We start from the raw sequence: 20,708 nt of genomic DNA on the forward strand, positions 1-20,708 counted from the left end.
AAGGAAGATACAAAGTTGGGTTGCACAATTTCAAAAGGTGATCACTACAGAAACTAAATTTACTTGTGTAAAGAATGTAAGGGGCGCCTGGGTGGCTTAGTCGGTTAAGCGTCCGACTTTCGCTTAGGTCATGATCTCGCGGTTCGTGGGTTCGAGCCCCGCGTCGGGCTCTGTGCTGACTGCCAGCTCAGAGCCTGGAGCCTGTTTCAGATTCTGTGCCTCCCTCTCTCTCTGACCCTCCCCTGCTCACACTGTTTCTCTCTCCTAGAAATAAATAAATAAAACAAAAAAAAAAATTAAAAAAAAAAAAAAGAATGTAAATTTTTGTTAGCTAGGTTCCTCTCTTTGATTCTTGATTCCCCTCAACCAAATCGAAGTTCCTAAAGGGATCATGTCTAAACCTTTGAATCCTCTACAGGACTAATTCAAGGGTTTTCACTGCCCTCAAGATAAAGTCCAAATTCCTGGGCAGGGCATACACACATACATACCAGTCCTTCCATGAGGTCTAGCTCTGCCTGCCTATCTAGCCTCATCTCTTTGAAGTCTCCTCTAGCACCCTTTTATCCAACTACTTATGATTTCATGTCCCCCTATCTTTGCTCAGGCCAATCTCCTTGAATGCCTCCACCCACACCCAACTCCATTCTCAACCCCAATCCCCAGGAAACACCTACTAATCTTGAAGTGCCACCTGTTAACAGACCTTCTCCTTCTTCCCCAACGAGAACTATTTCCTCCTCTGTGCTTCCACTGCACCCTACACATCAGCTCTAACACTTTACTTGTTTATTTTTGTATCAGACTAAACCAAGAGAATGAAAGATCCCTGAGGGCAATGATTATGTCATTCATTTAAAAAAAATTTTTTTTTTAATGTTTTATTTATTTCTGAGAGAGAGAGAGAGACAGCATGAGCAGGGGAGGGTCAGAGAGAGAGGGAGATACAGAATCTGAAACAGACTCCAGGCTCTGAGCTGGCTGTCAACACAGAGCCCGACGCGGGGCTTGAACCCATGAACCGTGAGATCATGACCTGAGCCGAAGTCGGATGCTTAATCAATTGAGCCACCCAGGCGCCCCCGTCTTATTCATTTTTGCATTCTCTGAAATGGTTACAACTCATTATATGCTCAATGAATGTTTAATGAGTAGGCAAAGACCTAAATCCAAATAAATCAATATCAATCAGCCAGATTCTCTTCTTTGTCTACATTCTCTTTTTAGTACCAAAATATGGTTCTTTTAATGCTGGCTGTATACGAGGATTTTAGGTGGCATTCAAATAATCATTTTTACATTAATAACTATGTATATATTTTCATGAACATAATAAAAATTGCAGTTACTGGGGCACCTGGGTGGCTTAGTCGGTTAAGCGTCCGACTTTCGCTTAGGTCATAATCTCGCGGANCACATGACACTAATTTCCTTTTACCATTAAGTCTCTTTAACTAAGAAAAATTTGTCCAATTAAGAGAAATATTAAGTAAACCATAGTATAAATGTGAAACAAACATGTAAAAATGGTGTAAATGACATATAAAATGACTAAAGATCAGAAAACACTGGCAGGGCACCTGGCTGACTCAGATGGTAGAGCATGCAACTCTTCATATCAGGGTTGTGAGTTCGAGCCCCATGTTAGGTGCAGAGATTACTTAAAAATAAAATCTTGAAAAAAAGAAAGCAAAACACAACACTTGAGGTGGACACTTGAGTGGCTCAGTCTGTTAAGCATCCAACTCTTAATTTTGGCTCAGGTCATGATCTCGCAGTTGTGAGATCCAGTCTCGCTTCAGCTCTGCACTGGGTATGGAGCCTGCTTAAGATTCTTTCCCTCCCTCTGGCCCTCTCCCCGACTTGCACAAAAAGGGAGGGAGGAAGGAAGGAAGGAAGTCAGGAAGGAAGGAAGGAAAGAAGGGAGGCAGGGAGGGAGGACAGACACTGGATCTATAACCTCTCAGTAAGACTTCTGGTTAAATATAGGGGCGCCTGGGTGGCTTAGTCGGTTAAGCGTCCGACTTTTGCTTAGGTCATGATCTCGCGGTTCGTGGGTTCGAGCCNAGATTGAACATATCTTTTATTATTCTTTCCTAAAACCTCATTAATATGAGTAAAGAAATTAAAAAGATATAAAGACACACATACAAAACCCCAGGCGAATAAAGATAACTACACGAGAAAAGTCAGATTTTTCGGAGATGGAAAGCATCAAAGATGAAAAATCTTTGGCAAATGGAGAAACTTAACTGTACATGCCTACTGAGGGGGATATCACTATAAAGGAAATACATTCTAGCTACATCACCCTAAAAAATTAGGAGATTTAAAGCAATAACCACAACACACAAATAAAAATGGGAATAAGGTAGGAATTTCTCTGAGGTCTCTGTAAGAAGCAGGTGGACCTCTGCCTTCCTCTCTATCCTACACAGCCAAGTGACCACTGAAATGGGAAGTTTATTCCATATAGAAATAAGACCAGAAAGGAAAGCAAGTGAGGACTGGGGAGAAGACATAGTGAAGAGGAGATTAAGTGATAGTAACACACTGATAAATAAGACATTCCTCTCCCCCTCCCTAACCCCCTTCAGCAGCCTCGGCATCAAAATCATGGCATTTCTCTGTCCTCCTAGCAGAAAACAGGAGACTCACGAACTCTAGGTCATCCTAGAGCAGAGGCTACCAATTGACCAGCCCTGTCCCTTCACACAGAACTACCAATCAGCTTTTCAGTACCTGGTCTTAAATTTAAATGCAAAACCAAAGATCATCAAGAAGTCTCCAATATCAAAGAGGCCGCAAAGAGAAAAGATGGTACTTAGAGAAGATAGAAAAGATGTGAAGAAATATCCAGCACTACCCCACCACCCTCTAATTTATTTGTACATAAGCCTTTTTAAGCTTAATTCTTGCTTCTGATAAATCATAAATCTAATCTAAATCTTAAACTCTAGTCTCTCTTCTGAGTTCCAGACCTACACTGTAACTGCAGGTTGTAATTATCTTCACATAGATAATAAGTAAACCTTCAACAACTCTTCCCTAAACAATCTAGTTCATGAAACCGAATTCCTCAGAGCTACCAAATTATCTTCCTAAAACCAGACTTCATTACCTCATGCCCTTGCCCCCAAAAACATTATATACATGGTTCCCAGTACCTACAAAAGTGACATTCAAAATCCTCAGCACTCAAGACTACCTACCCTCAGGCTTCTAAACATTTTACCCGTTTTTCATCCTAAAGCCCTCCACCCCCTGCTTATCTCTCATGAAACAATTTAGAAACTTACTCTGCAAGTATCTCATATTTTCCCAGTTCTCTACCTTTTGTCATCATGTTCTTTCTTCTTGGTACAACTCTTCCCCATCCCTGCCTTTCCAAACATTCCTCTTCATTAAGCCTTTCTGGACCCTACCAGTCAGCACTCGCCTCACCCTCTCTTCTGCTCCCACACTATTCTGATTAAACCTCCTCTACAGCAAGCTTTGTGTATTCATTGCTGGTATGGTATGTACTAGAGACGCAGAGATACCTGCCACCCTCAAAGTGCCTAGTCCCGTGTGTGACAAGGAGTTGCAGAGCTCATGCGTAAGATGGAATGAAATGAAAGGCTTCTGGTCCAGACGGTGGCCCACACTCTTGGATTTGAAAGCACACACTAGACTGATAATCTAAAAGACTCTTACCTAATTCTAGTTTGTGGCTTAGACCAGGTGACTTCAGCAGTCACTTTACCTCCCTGGAGTTCATGCAGCAATGAAATAAAAGGCTTGAACCAGATCTCTATTGTCCCTTCCATTCTATCTTCTACTATGAATCTAGGTAGGCGAGGAACTGGAAAGCAGGAGAAGACCTAGATCAAATCTCTTTGAGACAATTAAGTAAGAAACATTAGACTATTTAACAAAAAGTAAAACAGCTATTTCCATGTTTACCACATAATTTGAGTTGCTCTTTTTTTTTTTTTTAATGTTTATTTTTGAAAGAGAGACCGAGCAGGGGAGGGGCAGAGAGAGCAGGGGACACAGAATCCAAAGCAGGCTCCAGGCTCTGAACTCAGCTACCAGTCCAGAGCCTGATGCGGGGCTTGAACCCACAAACTGCCCATAGCCTGATGTGGGGCTCTAACCCACAAACCATGAGATCATGATCTGAGCTGAAGCTGGACCCTTAACTGACTGAGCTACTCAGGTGCCCCTGAGTCTAAGGATAGGATGAGGTTTGCATTCAGATTAACCCTCTCTTATAATGTTTCTATTTTAGAGGTAAAGTGTTTCAGTTAAACCATGGTCTACAAGAAAGATCACTGCACTTAAGTTCTCAGTTCTGCAACTCTTGGCTAAATGAACTCATTTCAACTCACTTTATCTCTCTGGGACTTCAGTTTCTACCTGCAAAATGAAGGAATTTATACAAGATCTCTGTAAGGCCATTTATAGCTCAAAAAGTATATGACTCTATAAAATCCCTAATCTTAAAGTGTGAAATTCTTATAGGTATATAGCTAAATTCTATAAGAACTTTCCCTGGGGGAAAAAAGGATACTTTGGTACTGAGGCAATGTAATTGTTTTGTGCTTTTAAAAGAAATGGATTTTTTTAACCACTATCTACAAGAGCAAAAAACTAAAAACATGGTACTGTAACTGTTGGTATTTAATCAATACCTTAAATATTATGAAGATGATATAGAAACATGGGACAAAATGTATGTAATGTTGAGTATAATAAAACAAATTAAGTACAATCATATAAAATGTATGTAAATAAAAGATAATATGTAAAACATTTTACAGGAGTATTTTTTAAATGTTTTCTTTATTGTCATTATATTAGCATTTCATTAAAACACATTCTCATCTGGAAATAACATTTTTTTAAGGTATAGTCTTTGTTTTCTGTGAATTAAAAGTCTTGGGTCAAAATCCAAAACAAGTAAAATTTTAGTATGAAGTTCCTTTTTTTTTAATGGTTATGTTTTGAGAGAGATACAGAGCGTGATCTGGGGAAAGACAGAGAGAGAGGGAAACACAGGATCCAAAAGCAGGCTCCAGGCTCTGAGTTGTCAGCACAGAGTCCAACACAGGCTTGAACTCACGAATTGTGAGATCATGACCTCAGCTGAAGTCAGCACTTAACCAACTGAGCCACCCAGGCGCCCCAGTATGAAGTTATTTCTAACAAAATTTTAAACATTCTCAACTTCAGCCAATGGGCCACATATGTAAGACACTTGTTATCATTAAACATTGTTCAATAAATGAATTTAGGTGGTCTCTGAATTCACTGGCCCTTTATTACTCTCATAACCTCTCACATTTATAAACTAAATGTTGATATTTAAAATCATATTTATCTAAATATGTATACCCAAAAGTGAAATAAAACTATTCTTTGAAACTATGATCAATTCAAACAAAATTATAATATTTTCAGAAAACAGCAGCAAAGGGTTCCTTTGTATTTAATTTAAAAATAAATATTAAGGCATGTAAGGCAATGACTCTATAACAGAATCTTATGCAAAAATAAAACTGGACAATCAAAAAAAATTTTAAGGTGAAATAGTTTTCCATTTCACCTAAATGCGCAGAATAATTTTAGTGGGCAACATGAGAAGCGAACATGAAGCAATAACATGTGAGACCTAGAGGTCACTTTTCTAGGAACTGAAGTATGAGAGACCACGCGACCAGGACCGCACCTTTCATGGTTTGAATTAGTACAGTCAACAGAACATCACACACATACAAAACATCATCTTATCACATATAATGTAACCGTGAACAAGTTAGTTAACTTCCCTGAGCTTCAGTTTCCCTACTTAAAATATAAAGACAATAACATCTATCTTCCATCATTATGTAACCTACCTTAAGTATATGGCACTTGGTAAAAGTCAATAAATGACAGCTATTAAGAGACAAAACTGTATTTTATCTCTATATATGTAAATATATATGCATGTCTTATTGAATCATCCTTAAATTCCTTCTTTTTTTAATTTTTTAATGTTTTATTTATTTCTGAAAGAGAGTGAGAGAGAGAGAGACAGCATGAGCAGGGGAGGGTCAGAGAGAGAGGGAGACACAGAATCTGAAACAGGCTCCAGGCTCTGAGCTGTCAGCACAGAGCCCGACGCGGGGCCTGAACCCATGAACCGTGAGATCATGACCTGAGCCGAAGTCAGACGCTTAACTGACTGAGCCATCCAGGTGTCCCTCAAATTTCTTTTTTTTAACTTTTTTTTGTTTTAGTTTATTTTTGAGAGCGCAACCAAGAGAGAGAGAGCAGGGGAGAGGTAGAGAGAGAGAGAGAGGGGATCCCAAGCAGGCTCTGCACTATGACAGAGCCCAACGCAGGGCTTGAGCCCACATGTGAGATCACGACCCAAGTTGAAACCAAGAATCGGGGTGCTCCACCAAGGAGCCCAAATTCCTTTTCATTAACAACCAACACAAGAAAACCTCATCCTAAATTGTATACAAACAGAATTAAAGGCTTCTGCACTGATTATATAGCTTTTAAACTGCAACTTACTTTCATTCTGCAGGATGTTAATGGCATCATCCATAATGCAGTCTGGTGAAAATCCTGCAGTCTTCGATAATAAACCCAACAACGATGCAATTTTCAGTCTTACAGATGGATCATTCTCCTGGAACAAAAGCAGCTGTTGTCAACCTTGATACTCTAGTCTCAGCTAACCAACAGACAGAAACACCTCAAAAGAAATTCAATGATCCAAGTATCGTAAAGCTTTATTTCTGAAAATTAACTTTATAAACTTCAGGTGAGAGAGCTTTTCTCAAAACACTATGTTACAACTAAATACTGTAAAGTGAATAGGGATTTTTTTTATGCCCTCCTGATATCATTACCTTCCCACCAGAAACATGCTTTTGGGACTAAAAGTGCCCTTCCTCCACTGTGCAGCTACATCAGACATGAAGTACAACAACTTACACCACCACTCCCGCCAGCACTGGGTACCCAGTGGTGCCAGCACCACTGCTCTCAGAGGCCCTGAAACCTGGGTGCTGCAGCCACTGCTGCATCAAAGAGAATCTCTCACCCTACCTGCTCTTTTGAACCTCCAGATCCTGATTAGAAGTCTGAGGCAGGTCAATCTAATTGTTGGGGTCTAGGATTTGTGCCTGGACCCCAGGTGCAAGGGAGACTAAGAAATTAGTCTGGCCCTTTTAGCCACGATACTGGGAGGTGGTCTCTAACCTGCACCGGGATTTCTACAATGAGCAATTTCCCCCCAAAGTCAAAAAGAAACATGTCTTTTTGTTCATTACGTAGCACAATATGTGGCACTATGGAGACGTGTGTGTGTATACGTATATATATATACACACACATAAATATATGTATTGAACATATATAAACATGAAATGGGGACAAAAAGTACCTCACCAATGGTAAAATTAGGTCATCATGTTTCTATACCAAAGACAAAATTACTTAAATGTACACTCAAAAGATGAAGTGCCTTCTAGATAAGACCAACTTCCCACCTCCCATCTATAGTTTCTAAGGAAGTGACAAAGCACAACAAGGAGGTCTGAAGTGGGAGAAGCAACAGGCATGGAGTCAGAGGACCTAGAATCCTGGCATGTCACTTACCATGGATATAACCTTGGGAAAGTCATTTTCTTGGGAACTTAACCGTGGGGAAGAGAAAGGAATTTGGAACTGGCCAAATCTAAGTCTGAAACCTTGACACATAAGCTCTGTCTTGAACAGGCTAATTAACCTCTCTAAGGCTTGCCTGTGAACAACCTCAGAAGGCACCCAAAGGAAATGACTAGCACAGGAGTGACACAGAGGAGGCAGTCAGATATTGGTGTCCTGCCTTCCTCTCCCCGACCATCAGTCCTTCATGTGGAGAGTAATAAGACCTGAACTGAACCTCTGTGAATATGGTACTCACAGAGGTACCATGAAAAGCAAGTAAAAACCCATGAAAGTTATAACCTGAGATGAAATCAAGAATCGACACTCAACCGACTGGGCCACCCAGAGGCCCCAATGCAATGTGTGAATTTTGCTTCAAACAAACCAACTATACCAAGTCTTCTTTAAGACAATCAATGAAAGTAACATGAACTAGGCATTTGCTGCTATTAAGGATTACTAAGTGTGATTTTTTTTAAGCCCTAAAAGAAGTCCTTATTTGTTAAACATAGAAAATTAAGTATTTACAGGTGAAATGATATGCTGCTTGGGATTTGCCCTACCTCAAAAAAGTTGGGGTAAATGCATCAAAACAAGAACTGCAAAATGTTGATAAGTATTGAAGCTGGATGAAAATGATCTGAAGGCTCATTTTATTCTCTCTCCTTTTGTGTATGTTTGTGGAGTTACCAAACCAAACTTAACTTCTTGGAAAAACCACAGGAAAGTTCTATATTCTACCTAAAATGCTAATTAATTTATTCATTCAACATACATACAACGGGTGCCTGCTTTGTGCCAAGCGTCATTCCAGCTACTGGGGGCACAATGGTGAATAAAGCAGAAGCAATTCCTGTTCTCACAGATCTTATATTCAAATAGATAAGATCTTATATTCAAATAAGATAAGCCTGGCAAAAGAAAATATATCCCACTCTGAGGACACAACTTTTGAGAGGACACTTAACTGAGTCAGAGTCATAGGAAAATTTAAGGGAGAAGCATTCCAGGCAGAAGAAAGTTACAAACCCAAAATATGGGAAATTCTAAAATACCTTGTATAAAATTCTAGAAAAATGCATACAAAACTGTTTGCATTGATTCTCTGCAGAGTGATCTCTGGAGAGTACATTTTGTTTATTAGCTGATTTTGGGGGGGCAAATCTCATTCTTTTATACACTTCCACAGTGTTTGAATTTGTTATAATAAATATCACCAATGCAATTTTTAGAAAGAGTGTACATTTTTAAATCTATATAAATATATGCAACCCTTCAAAAACTCACAGTCTTCTACACAAAAGAAACCTGAGCTGCTTAGCCTGCCACAAAGGCCCCCAAGACTAGCCACTGTGTCAGCTCCCACACGTCCCTACCAGTGATCCCATGCTGCTTCAGCTTCTGTACTTCCACTTAGATGGTTCTTCTACCTAGAATGCTTTCCCTTTCTCCCACACCCACTCACTCCTGTCCCGTAGATGTATTAACTCCAGGAAGTCATCTCTGATCCCTGAACTGGACATGGAAGCCCTTCCTCTTGGACAACCCCAGGACCTTGGTCCAACCCTTTATCATGCCCTTCACTATAGTCCACTGTACTGCGATTGTGTCTTCCCCCAACTGGCCTGTGAGCCACTACAGTGACTAGCAGAATGCCAAGAAAGCCCTATGTACATTCTAATAAAAATAAAAGGAAGAGTGGAAGAAAAGGAAGAACCACGTGTTTTCCTTAATTCACTCAGTAAATGATTCATTTACTCTGTGTTCACCATGGATTCCCTGCACACGAGGAGCCACCCTGTACCAGTCCATGGGGATACACTGTTCTCTCAGAAAAGTTTAATGGGCAAGGTAGACATTTATCAAGTAATGTCCATTTTTTTTAATGGTTTATTTGTTTCTGAGAGAGAGATTGCATGAGCAGAGGAGGGTCAGAGACAGAGGGAGACACAGAATCTGAGGCAGGCTCCAGGCTCTGAGCTAGCTGTCAGCACAGAGCCAGACGCGGAACTCGAACTCAGAACCGTGAGATCATGACCTGAGCCGAAGTCGGACGCTTAACCGACTGAGCCACCCAGGCATTCCAAGTAATGTCCATTTAATAACTACAAAGTAGCAAAGCAAAAATACAGAGTTCTCTGAAAGCATATAACATATCAGACATGACTTTCAAATAACTCTACATATTATAATCAAAGAGATGCTGATCTAATTTGAGGCAGTGGGAATAGAATGAATCAATGCCCTTAGTCACGAAAGAATATCACAACTTCCAGAACTGAAAAAAAAAAAAGCCCAATGTGGCTAAAATGTACACTGACATGAGATGAGGCTAAAGAAACAAACAGGTATTGCATCTCTTTTGAGAATTATGGCAAGTATCTCTGATAGTGCCTACCATGCAGCAGGAATTTAACACACATTTGTTCACTGTTGAAAAAAAGAAATGGATAATCTTTTCCGAAGAGAAAGAAAAATCCTTCGATGAACCATAAACAGGAGAATGACATTAACATATCTGAATATTTGAAATATCAATCCGGCCTCAATGTAATGATTGGATTGGAAGGGGCAAAAGTATATGGCAAAATACTTTTAATTTGTCTGAGTCCAGCAAAAGACTCCCACTTCTGTTAAGGGCAAGGCTAGAGAATTCAGATCCATCTTTCTGCTGAGGAAAACTAGAAAGTACTTGGATGTCAAAAAAGTGTGTGTGTACATACAGATATATGTATGTGTGTATACATATAAAGTGTGGGTATGTGTATACATGCGTGTATTTGACAGTATTAGAAAACTAGAAGATAAATGAATAATTGAAGAAGAATCATGCAAGGAAAGAACCCAGAAGGGCTCGCCTGGAGTGTGGGGCTGCTTTTTCTTCAGGCTTCTGCCAATCAGGGGGATGAGGGGATAGAGAAATGAGTGGCAAAGTAAACAGCTTCTGACAGCCAGGTGAGGCCAGGGGCGCAATGGCTAGAGTGTAAGGCTAAGGGCAGGAGAGGGAAAAGGGGCAGCCTGATTAATCCCATCATTTTGGATCAGGGCTCCAAAAGGCTACAAGAGCATGAGTCAGAGTAAATAAAAACACACAGACTTCAGAAGGGACTGCAGCTTAGTTCTGAATAATTTATTTCCTGAAAGGAGAATGTTTTCTTGGATTTCTAGGTAGAAACAAATAGTCTCTGGATTAAAATAAGTCTTCCTGGGGCCCTGGGTGGCTTAGCCAATTGAGTGTCCAATTCTTGCTTTCAGCTCAAGTCATGATCCCAGGGTCTTGGGATGAAGCCACATGTGAGGCTCCCTTGGGATTCTCTCTCCCTCTCCCTCTGCCCCTCTACCCCACTCTCTCTCTAAAATAAAAATTAAAAAAATAAAATAAGTCATCCTAAGCCTTAAATTATTTTTAAAAACAATTGTGGAAATACATTGCCTAATAAGAAATAAAGCATGCTAGCAGATCAGATAACATGAAGAGAAATGAGAAGACATAGCCACAGGGATCTATTTACTGGAGTTATCAGACACAGATTTTCAAATAATTCTGCTCAGGTCTCCTGGGTGACTCAGTTGGTTGAGTGTCTGACTCTTGACTTCAGCACAGGTCATGAGATTGAAGCCCACAGCAGGACATGGAGCCTGCCTGGGATTATTTCTCTCCCTCCCCTTCTGCCCCTCCCTCCCTCTGTCCCTCTTCCTCTCTCTAAACACTAAATAAATAAAATAATTCTGCTTATGGGAAAAATCAACAAAACTAAAAGAGAGGTAGCCTATGGAATAGGAAAAGATGACATACCTGATAAAGGGCTTAAAATCTATAAAGAACTTATCAAACTCAACACCCAAAAAACAAATAAGTCAGTTAAGAAATAAGCACAAGTGGGGTGCCTGGGTGGCTCAGTCGGTTAAGCATCCGACTTCGGCTCAGGTCATGATCTCACAGCTCGTGGGTTCGAGCCCCGTGTCGGGCTCTGTGCTGACAGCTCAGAGCCTGGAGCCTGTTTCAGATTCTGTATCTTCCTCGATCTCTGACCCTCTCCCGCTCAGGCTGTCTCTCTCTCAGAAATAAATAAAACATAAAAAAAAAAAAAAAAAAAAGAAAAAAAAAGAAAANAAAAAAAAAAAAAAAAAAAAAAAGAAAAGAGTAGAAGAGACGGATAGACATTTTTCCACAGAAGACATCCAGATGGCTAACAGACACATGAAAAGATGCTCAAAATCACTCATCATCAGAAAGATACAAATCAAAACCACAATGAGATACCACTTCACACCTGTCAGAATGGCTAACATCAACAACTCAGGCAACAACAGATGTTGGCAAGGATGTGGAGAAAGGGGAACCCTCATGCACTGTTCATTGGAATGCAAACTGGTGCAGCCACCATGGAAAACAGTACGGAGGTTCCACAAAAAGTTAAAAATAGAACTACCCTATGATCCAGCAGCTGCACTACTAGGTATTTACCCAAAGGATACAAAAATACAGATTCCAAGGGGTACATGCACCCCAATGTTTATAGTAGCATTATTAACAACAGCCAAACTATGGAGAGAGCCCAAATGTCCACTGGCTGATAAATGGATAAAGAAGATGTGGTATATATACATAATGGAATATTTCTCAGCCATTAGAAAGAATGAAATCTTGCCATTTGTAACAACATGGATGGAGCTAGGGTGTATTATGCTGAGCAAAATAAGTCAGAGAAAAACAAATACCATATGATTTCTCTCATATATGGAATTTAAGAAATAAAACACATGAACATATGGGAGAGGGGAAAAAAGAATGGGAAACAAACCATAAGAGACTCTTAATGACAGAAAACAAACTAAGAGCTGATGGAGGAAAGCCGGTGGGGGATGGGCTAGATGCGTGATGGACATTAAGGAGGGCACTTGTTAGGATGAGCGCTGGGTGTTGTATGTAAGTGATGAACCACTGAATTCTACTCCTGAAGCTAATATTGCACTGTATGTTAACTAACTAGAATTTAAATAAAATTTTGAAAAAAAATAATTCCACTTATTTTGTTAAAAACATAATTTTATTTTGATAAAAACATTATTTATTATGATAAAAACAAAACTGAGAATTTTACCAGAGAACTAGAATTTCAAAAAGAAAGGAAATTATACAATACCTATCAAAATAACACCAGCATTCTTCATAGAACTAGAACAAACAATCCTAAAATTTGTATGGAACCAGTAAAGACCCTGAATACCCAAAGCAATCTGGAAAAAGAAAACCAAAGCTGGAGGCATCACACTCCAGGACTTTGAGACATATTGCAAAGGTATAATCATCAAAACAGTATGGTACTGGCACAAAAACAGACACTCAGATCAGTGGAACAGAATACTCAGAATGGACCCACATATGTGTGGCCAACTAATCTCTGACAAAGCAGAAAAGAATATCTAATGGAATAAAGACAGTCTCTTCAGCAAGTGGTGCTGGGAAAACTGGACAGCGACATGCAAACAAATGAACCAGGACCACTTTCTTACACCACAAACAAAGATTAACTCAAAAAGGATGAAAGCCCTTGATCAATAAAATATCTGCTCATGAAAAAAAAAAAAAAAAAATGGATGAAAGCCCTAATTGTAAGACAGGAAGCCATCAAAATCCTAGAGGAAAAAGCAGGCCAAAACCTCTCTGATCTAGGCTGCAGCAGCTTTTACCCAACATGTCTCTAGAGGCAAGGGAAACTAAAGCAAAAGTGAACTATTGGGACCTTGTCAAAATAAAAACCTTCTGCACAGCAAAGAAAACAATCAGCAAAACTAAAAGGCGATCGATGGAATGGAAGAAGATATTCGCAAATGACATATCAGATAAAGGGTTAGTATCCAAAATCTATAAAGAATTTATCAAACTCAACACCCAAAAAACAAAGAATCCACTAAAGAAATAGGCAAAAGACATGAACAGACACTTCTCTGAAGAAGACATCCAGCTGGCCAACCAACACATGTAAAGATGCTCAGCCTCACTCCACATCAGAAAGATACAAATCAAAACCACAATGAGATACCACCTCACAGCCATCAGAATGGCTAACATGAACAACTCAGGCAACAACAGATGTTGGTGAGGATGCAGAGAAAGAAGATCTCTTTTGCACTGCTGGCGGGAATGCAAACTGGTACAGCCACTCTGGAAAACAGTGTGGAGGTTCCTCAAAAAATTAAAAATAGAACCACCCTACAACCCAGCCATTGCACTACTAGGTATTTATCCAAGGGATACAGGTGTGCTGTTTCAAAGGGGCACACGCACTCCAATGTTTATAGCAGCACTATCGACAATAGCCAAAAAAGTATAGAAAGAGCCCAAATGTCCAACAGACGAATCGATAAAGAAGATGTTGTTTATATACAATGGAGGATTACTTGGCAATCAAAAAGAATGAAATCTTGCCATTTGCAACTACATGGATGGAACTGGAGGATATTATGCTAAGTGAAATGAATAGGGTAGAGTAGGGAAATTAGGAGGGTAATACTGGAGGGTATTATGGTAAGTGAAATTAGTCATTCAGAGAGAGATCTATATCATATGACTTAACTCATATGAGGAATTTAAGAAACAAAACAGATGGGGCGCCTGGGTGGCTTAGTCGGTTAAGCGTCCGACTTTCGCTTAGGTCATGATCTCGTGGTTCGTGGGTTCAGGCCCCGCGTCGGGCTCTGTGCTGACTGCCAGTTCAGTGCCTGAAGCCTGTTTCAGTCTGACTCGCTCTCTCTCTGCCCCTCCCCTGCTCACGCTGCCTCTCTCTCGCTCTCCTAGAAATAAATAAAAACATTAAAAAAAAAATTAAAAAAATAAAAAATAAAAATAAAAATAAAAAAAAAGAAACAAAACAGATGAACATAAGGGAAGGAAAACAAAAATAATTTAAAAACAGGGAGGGGGACAAAACATAAAAGACTCTTAAACATAAAGAACAAACAGAAGGTTGCTGGAAGGAGGGATGGGCTAAACGGGTAAGGAATCTACTCCTGAAATCATTGTTGCACCATATGCTAACTAATTTGGATGTAAATTAAACAATAAATAAATTTAAAAAAAAAGAAATTATAGAAATGACAAAAAGCAATAAATGAAATTAAAAACAAATGGACAGGTTAGCAGGAGACTAGACAAGGTGAAAAGAGAATTAGTGAACAGATGATAGGTCCAGAATGAAGCACAAGACGACGAATGAAAACTCAGACGAGAAGATAACAGAATAAAATGAGATGTCTGGGGCATCTGGGTGGCTTAGTCCAACTCTTTTTTTTTTTTTAAATATTTTTTATTTATTTCTAGGAGAGAAAGAGAGACAGATAGCGTGAGCAGGGGAGGGTCAGAGAGAGAGGGAGTCACAGACTCCGAAAGAGGCTCCAGGCTCTGAGCTGGCAGTCAGCACAGAGCCCGACGCAGGGCTCGAACCCATGAACCGCGAGATCATGACCTAAGCGAAAGTCGGACGCTTAACCGACTAAGCCACCCAGGCGCCCCAGTCCAACTCTTGATTTCAGCTCAAGTCATGATCTACTGGTTCATGAGGACTGAGGCCCACACCAGGGTCTGCGCTCTCTCCATCTCTCTCTCTCTCTCTCTCTCTCCCTCCCTCCCTCTCTGCCCTCAGTCTATCTCTCCCTCAAAATAAATAAACTTAAAAAATAAATAAGTAGAAATAAATTCTGCAAGAATGAAAGTAAAAGAAAACTCTTCCATACAAAAAACACAAAGAAGTGTCATCAGTAAACTTACAAAAAAATGGAAATATCAGGGGGTATTCTTCACTCAAAAGGAAAATAATCTCAGATGAAGTCACCGATGCAAGAAAGAAAGAAAAGCAATAATACTTCTGAGCAGATGACAACTATGTAAGTAAATGTGAATAAATATCGCTTGTATAAAATAAGATTGTCTTACAGAGTGAAAAATGGAAAAATAAAATATACAATTACACTCTCATGTAAGTCAGGAAGATGGATAAATGGAGATAAGTCCTCACACTGTCCAAAATGGTAACTGTGCCATATAACTAACATTTGACTTTGATAAGTCAAGAATTCATATTGTATTGTACTTCGATAAAAATAAATTTTTAAAAATTTCACTTCAAATTAAAAAATATTCATGTTGTAATATCTAGGTTAACCAGTAAAAAAGTATAAAAGAATGTATAATTCCCAAGCTAATAAAGAGGAGTGGTGGAAAGAATTTTAAAAAATTAATTCAAAAGATGGCAAGAGGGGCACCTGGGTGGCTCAGTCAGTTAAACGTCCACCTTCATCTCAGATCATGATCTCACGGTTCGTGGGTTCAAAGCCCACATCTGGCTCTGTGCTGACTGACAGCTCAAAGCCTGGAGCCTGCTTCTGATTCTGTGTCTCCCTCTCTCTCTCTGCCCCTCCCCCGCTCTCTCTCTGTCTCTGTCTCTTATATAAAACATTAAAAAAAATTTTTTTAATAAAAAAAAAAAGATGGCAAGAAACAAGGGAAAAAGAACATTAAACAGGAAAGACAAATAGAAGGCATTTTTTTAACATTTTATTTTTTTTTAATGTTTACTCATTTTTGAGAGAGGGAGAGACAGAGAGTGAGCAGCGGAAGGGGCAGACAGAGAGGGAGACAGAATCTGAAGCAGGCTCCAGGCTCTGAGCTGTCAGCACAGAGCCCAACATGGGGCTCAAACTCACAGACTGCAAGATCATGACCTGAGCTGAAGTCAGACACTTAACTGACTGAGCCTCCCAGGTGCCCCACAGATAGAAAGCATTTAATAAAGAGGGTAGATTTTAAACCCACACACAATAATTACATTAAATGTAATGAACTAAATGATCAATTTAAAAATTGTAAACATTTTTTAAAAACTAACTATATGTTAGAACTCCCCTATGACCCAGCAATAACACTGCTAGGAATTTTCCCAAGGGATATAGGAGTGCTGATGCATAGGGGNAATAAAATAAAATATATTTTTATGTATATATAAAAAACATACAGTTTTTATCTAAGAACTATAAAAGATGAAAATAAAAGATAGAAATAAAAGATAAAAAATAAAAGATAAAATAAAAGATAGTTTGTTGGTATACCATGCAAACTATAACCAAAAGATAGCTGGTATCATTTTACTAATATTAAACAAAGCCATTATTTGCTGATACGATTACTTGTAAAAAATTCAAAATAATCTACATATAATGTATTAAAATTGTTAAATGTGCTTAACAAGATTTTAAGATATAAAAGTTAGTAAACAGAAGTCAACTGCATTTCTGAATATCAGCTATGTACTGTTAACATAAAATATTAAATATCTAGGAATAACTAACAAAATCTACAAAACCCCCATGCAGAAAACTATAAAACAGTATTAAAATAGGGATGTACCACATTTATAGACTGGAAAACCCAATACTATAAAATGGCAATCCCCAAATGTCATCAGAACTATAGAATTAATCCAATCCTAATCACAATCCTAACAGAAACTTTGTTTTGGGTCAGAATTTCACAAGCTGATTTCAAAATTCATAAAGAAATGAAAAGATCGAGAATCACCAAGATATTCTTAAGGAAGAGCAAGGTGAGTGAACTTGTCCTACCAGACGTCAAAATTTATTACAATGCTATGCTAAGACAGCATGGTACTGGCAGAAAAATAGACAAATAGACAAATGGAATAGAACAGTAAGCCCTGAAATACCGATATGCAGACACTTCACTTACCGCAAAGGTGGTACTGCACAACAATGGAGGAAGGACATTCTTTTCAATAAATGGTGTTAGGACATTTGGATTTCCGTATGCCTAATCAACATACACAAATCAACACTATGTGTGGAAAGCAAATAATAAAGCTTCTAGTAACAATGTAGCAAAATGTCTCAATAAGCTCAGGGTAGGTAAGCCCTTCTTACATCAGATAAGAAAAACCCAAAAATAAATTAAAAGATGGTCAAATTCGACTACATTAAGAACTTCTTTTCTTTTCATCAAATGCAACAAACAGGGAGGGAAAGGTGGGAGGAATGAAAAAGGAAGAAGATACTTGAAACACATATAACCATTAAAGCCGTTAAAGAACTTGTACCTAGAATATAAAGAATCCATACAAAACAATAAGGAAAAAAAATAAATTACAAAATTTTTAAAAAAATAAATAAAAAATTTAAAAAAACACAACAATAAGGAAAAAGAAAAATAAGCAAGAGACATAAACAGACATTAACCAAAAAGATATCCAAATGGCCAATTAAACATATTATAGTTGCTCCACTTCATCAGAAATACAAGGAATGCAAATTAAGGCCACAATGATATACCACACATATTCACAAGGACTGTCAAATGAATACGATTAACAATTCTAACTGTTGGCAAATATGTGGGATTGGAATTCTCACACAGTGCTAACAGGGGTATAAACTGGTACTGCCACTTCGAAAAAGTTGGCTCTGTAATTTCACTGCAGGGTATACAAAACACAGAAATGTAAGACCTGCATATCAGGAGATCTGTTCAAAAATGTTCATGGCACTCTTTCTTGTAATAGCTAAAAAGTGGAGACAGCCTAAATGTTCATCAGTAATGGAATGGATAAATAAATTAGGGTATATTCATACAAAGAAATCTGCTGTGGTAAAAATCAATGAACTACAGCTACCATCAACAATAAGGATGAACACCATAGGTAGAATTCTGAGCAAAAGCCACCCATAAAAAGATACATACTGTATTATCTAATCCACAAACTTTAAAAAGAAAAAAAGACATGGGGCGCCTGGGTGGCTTAGTCGGTTAAGCGTCCGACTTTCGCTTGGGTCATGATCTCGCGGTTCGTGGGTTCAAGCCCCGCGTCGGGCTCTGTGCTGACTGCCAGCTCAGAGCCTGGAGCTTGTTTCAGTCTGTGACTCCCTCTCTCTCTGACCCTCCCCTGCTCACGCTGTCTCTCTCTCTCTCTCCTAGAAATAAATAAAAAACATTAAAAAAAAAAAAAAGAAAAAAAGACAAAAATAAATTGTAATTAGGAGTGCTGGTTTAATGGTAAAAAAATTTTTTAAAAGGTAGTTAATACCCTGAAAGTCAGGACAGTGGTGGTCATCTTTTGGAAAAGATGTAAATCATTAGGTGGGAGTTTAGGAGGCTTATGGAAGGCTGATAATAGCCCATTTCTTGACCTGGATGGTGGTTACACACTGTGTTCACACTGTGGTAGATCAATAGGCTGTATGAGGTTTTTCTACATATTCTTCTTTATGTCTTACATTTCATAGCAAAATTTTTAAAATATAGTTACTTGGATTACTGAGGTAACAGTGGAAACATGATATATTTTGAAAGTAAAATCAACAAGATCTGGTGAGAAAGGGAGTATGGGGAGAGGAAAGGGTAAAGGATCTTTCTCAGGTTTCTGATTTAAGGGTCTATATTGACATTGGTAACATTTCCTGAGATAAGGTAGACTGGAGAATGAAGGGAGAGCCTCCGTTCAGTTTTAAACACAAGGAAGAGCCAATTCTTTGTGGACTTCAAATCACTGAAATATCACACAATCAAATAATTGTCTTTCAGAGACAACAGACGAGTCAAATACTAGTCAAAAATGATTTGTAGTGAGAGAGGGCAGGAGGAGTGCTATGTAGCCTTTCAACGGTCTGAAATGGAGTCACAGGCCTCCAAACACAAGACAGCTGCAGAGAAAACAGAAGTACTAAGCCTAGCAGATAAGAGGGAGGCAAGGGGGCAAGAATGAGACCAAAAAGAAGATGAGAACATCTGACCAGTGACATTCTTTATTCATCTGGATGCTTTACTTCTTTTACTTTCTGAAATTATCCCCTGGTACCCTCAACGCCAAAACTTAAACGAACTGCCTCCAGGGAAGCCCTCTCCAATGACTGCTCTTCTCATCATTCAAACTCTCCTGGTTCAGGCTTTCATCAGCTTACTACAGACTTACCAGTCTCCTAGTTGGTCACCTAACACCCATTCTGCCCTCATCCAATTCCTCCATCCTCCATCCTGTTCCCAGAGTGACATGTCTAAAACAATACCCACACAATAAAATACAAGGCCCTTTACTATTTCTAGTCTTCTCTCTTAAAGAGCTTTCAACCTAAAATCTATACCAGTCACTTGCATTCCTTCTAATATGACAGGCTATCACATTGCCATGCCTTTGCCCACAACTGCTCCTTCTCTCTAAAATGCCTTTCCTCCTGTTTTCCAACTGGCCGAAATCTGTTTTTTAAGACTGATCTCAAGCATCACTCCTACTCTATAATGCCTTTCTAGACCCCTGCTCCCAAGTAAAACTGATTATCCTCTTCTTTGAGGTCACATCATAACCTGTCCCAGATTTCATAGCACCTTTGACACAGTGTTGTTATTATCCATTTGTGTTACCTACCCAACTAGACTCAGATCAGGTATCACATAATCATCTCTGTATCTCCAACATGAAGCACACAGCCTGGCACAGAGTTAGGGCATTTTGAGAAAATGAACAACTTTAGCCCTTACTACTTACTACATGTATTATTTGTTCTACCAACTACCAAATATACTACTGGCCACTAAAGGACAAGGAACATGTCTCACAGTTCTATATCTTCCACAGCATCGAGCACATTGTATAAGTAAAGAACCTCTCATGTGAAAGAAGTCTAAACACTACTATACAACCACAGAAAAATTTGGAGGACAGAAGCAGAGGCCCAAGTAGTTTATCTACTAAAATATAAAAGACTACATTTCTGGATAACAGAAGAAAGGATTTAAAAAAAAAAAAAAAAAAAAACCACTATCTTCATCTATCTACAACTGGATGAACTTGGCATCTCTCCTCCATTTCCTCTGGGGCAAAATCTGCTAGACTAACTCCAGCAGCACAGCCTGGTTAAAGGGCCTGGGGTATGACCTCAGAATATCTGAATTCAATTTTTCTTTCAGATATGACAATGATATGATTATGTCTTTTAAAAATGTCCTTATTGTT

The 20,708-nt window shown here is 38.9% G+C and overlaps 1 protein-coding gene across 2 annotated transcripts in view; it reads right to left on the minus strand.

Moving 5' to 3' along the window:
• The window catches only part of INTS4 (integrator complex subunit 4), a 116,613-nt gene that overhangs the window by 87,901 nt on the left and 8,004 nt on the right, over positions 1-20,708 (minus strand). For both annotated transcript variants that reach the window (XM_077767537.1, XM_077767538.1), the window contains exon 3: positions 6,550-6,667. In XM_077767537.1, coding sequence (XP_077623663.1) covers positions 6,550-6,667 — 118 coding nt within the window. The remainder of the gene's footprint in view (positions 1-6,549; positions 6,668-20,708) is intronic.

This window comes from Crocuta crocuta, unplaced genomic scaffold (genome assembly GCF_008692635.1).
Source record: "Crocuta crocuta isolate KB4526 unplaced genomic scaffold, BGI_CrCroc_1.0 scaffold561, whole genome shotgun sequence".
NCBI lineage: Eukaryota > Metazoa > Chordata > Mammalia > Carnivora > Hyaenidae > Crocuta > Crocuta crocuta.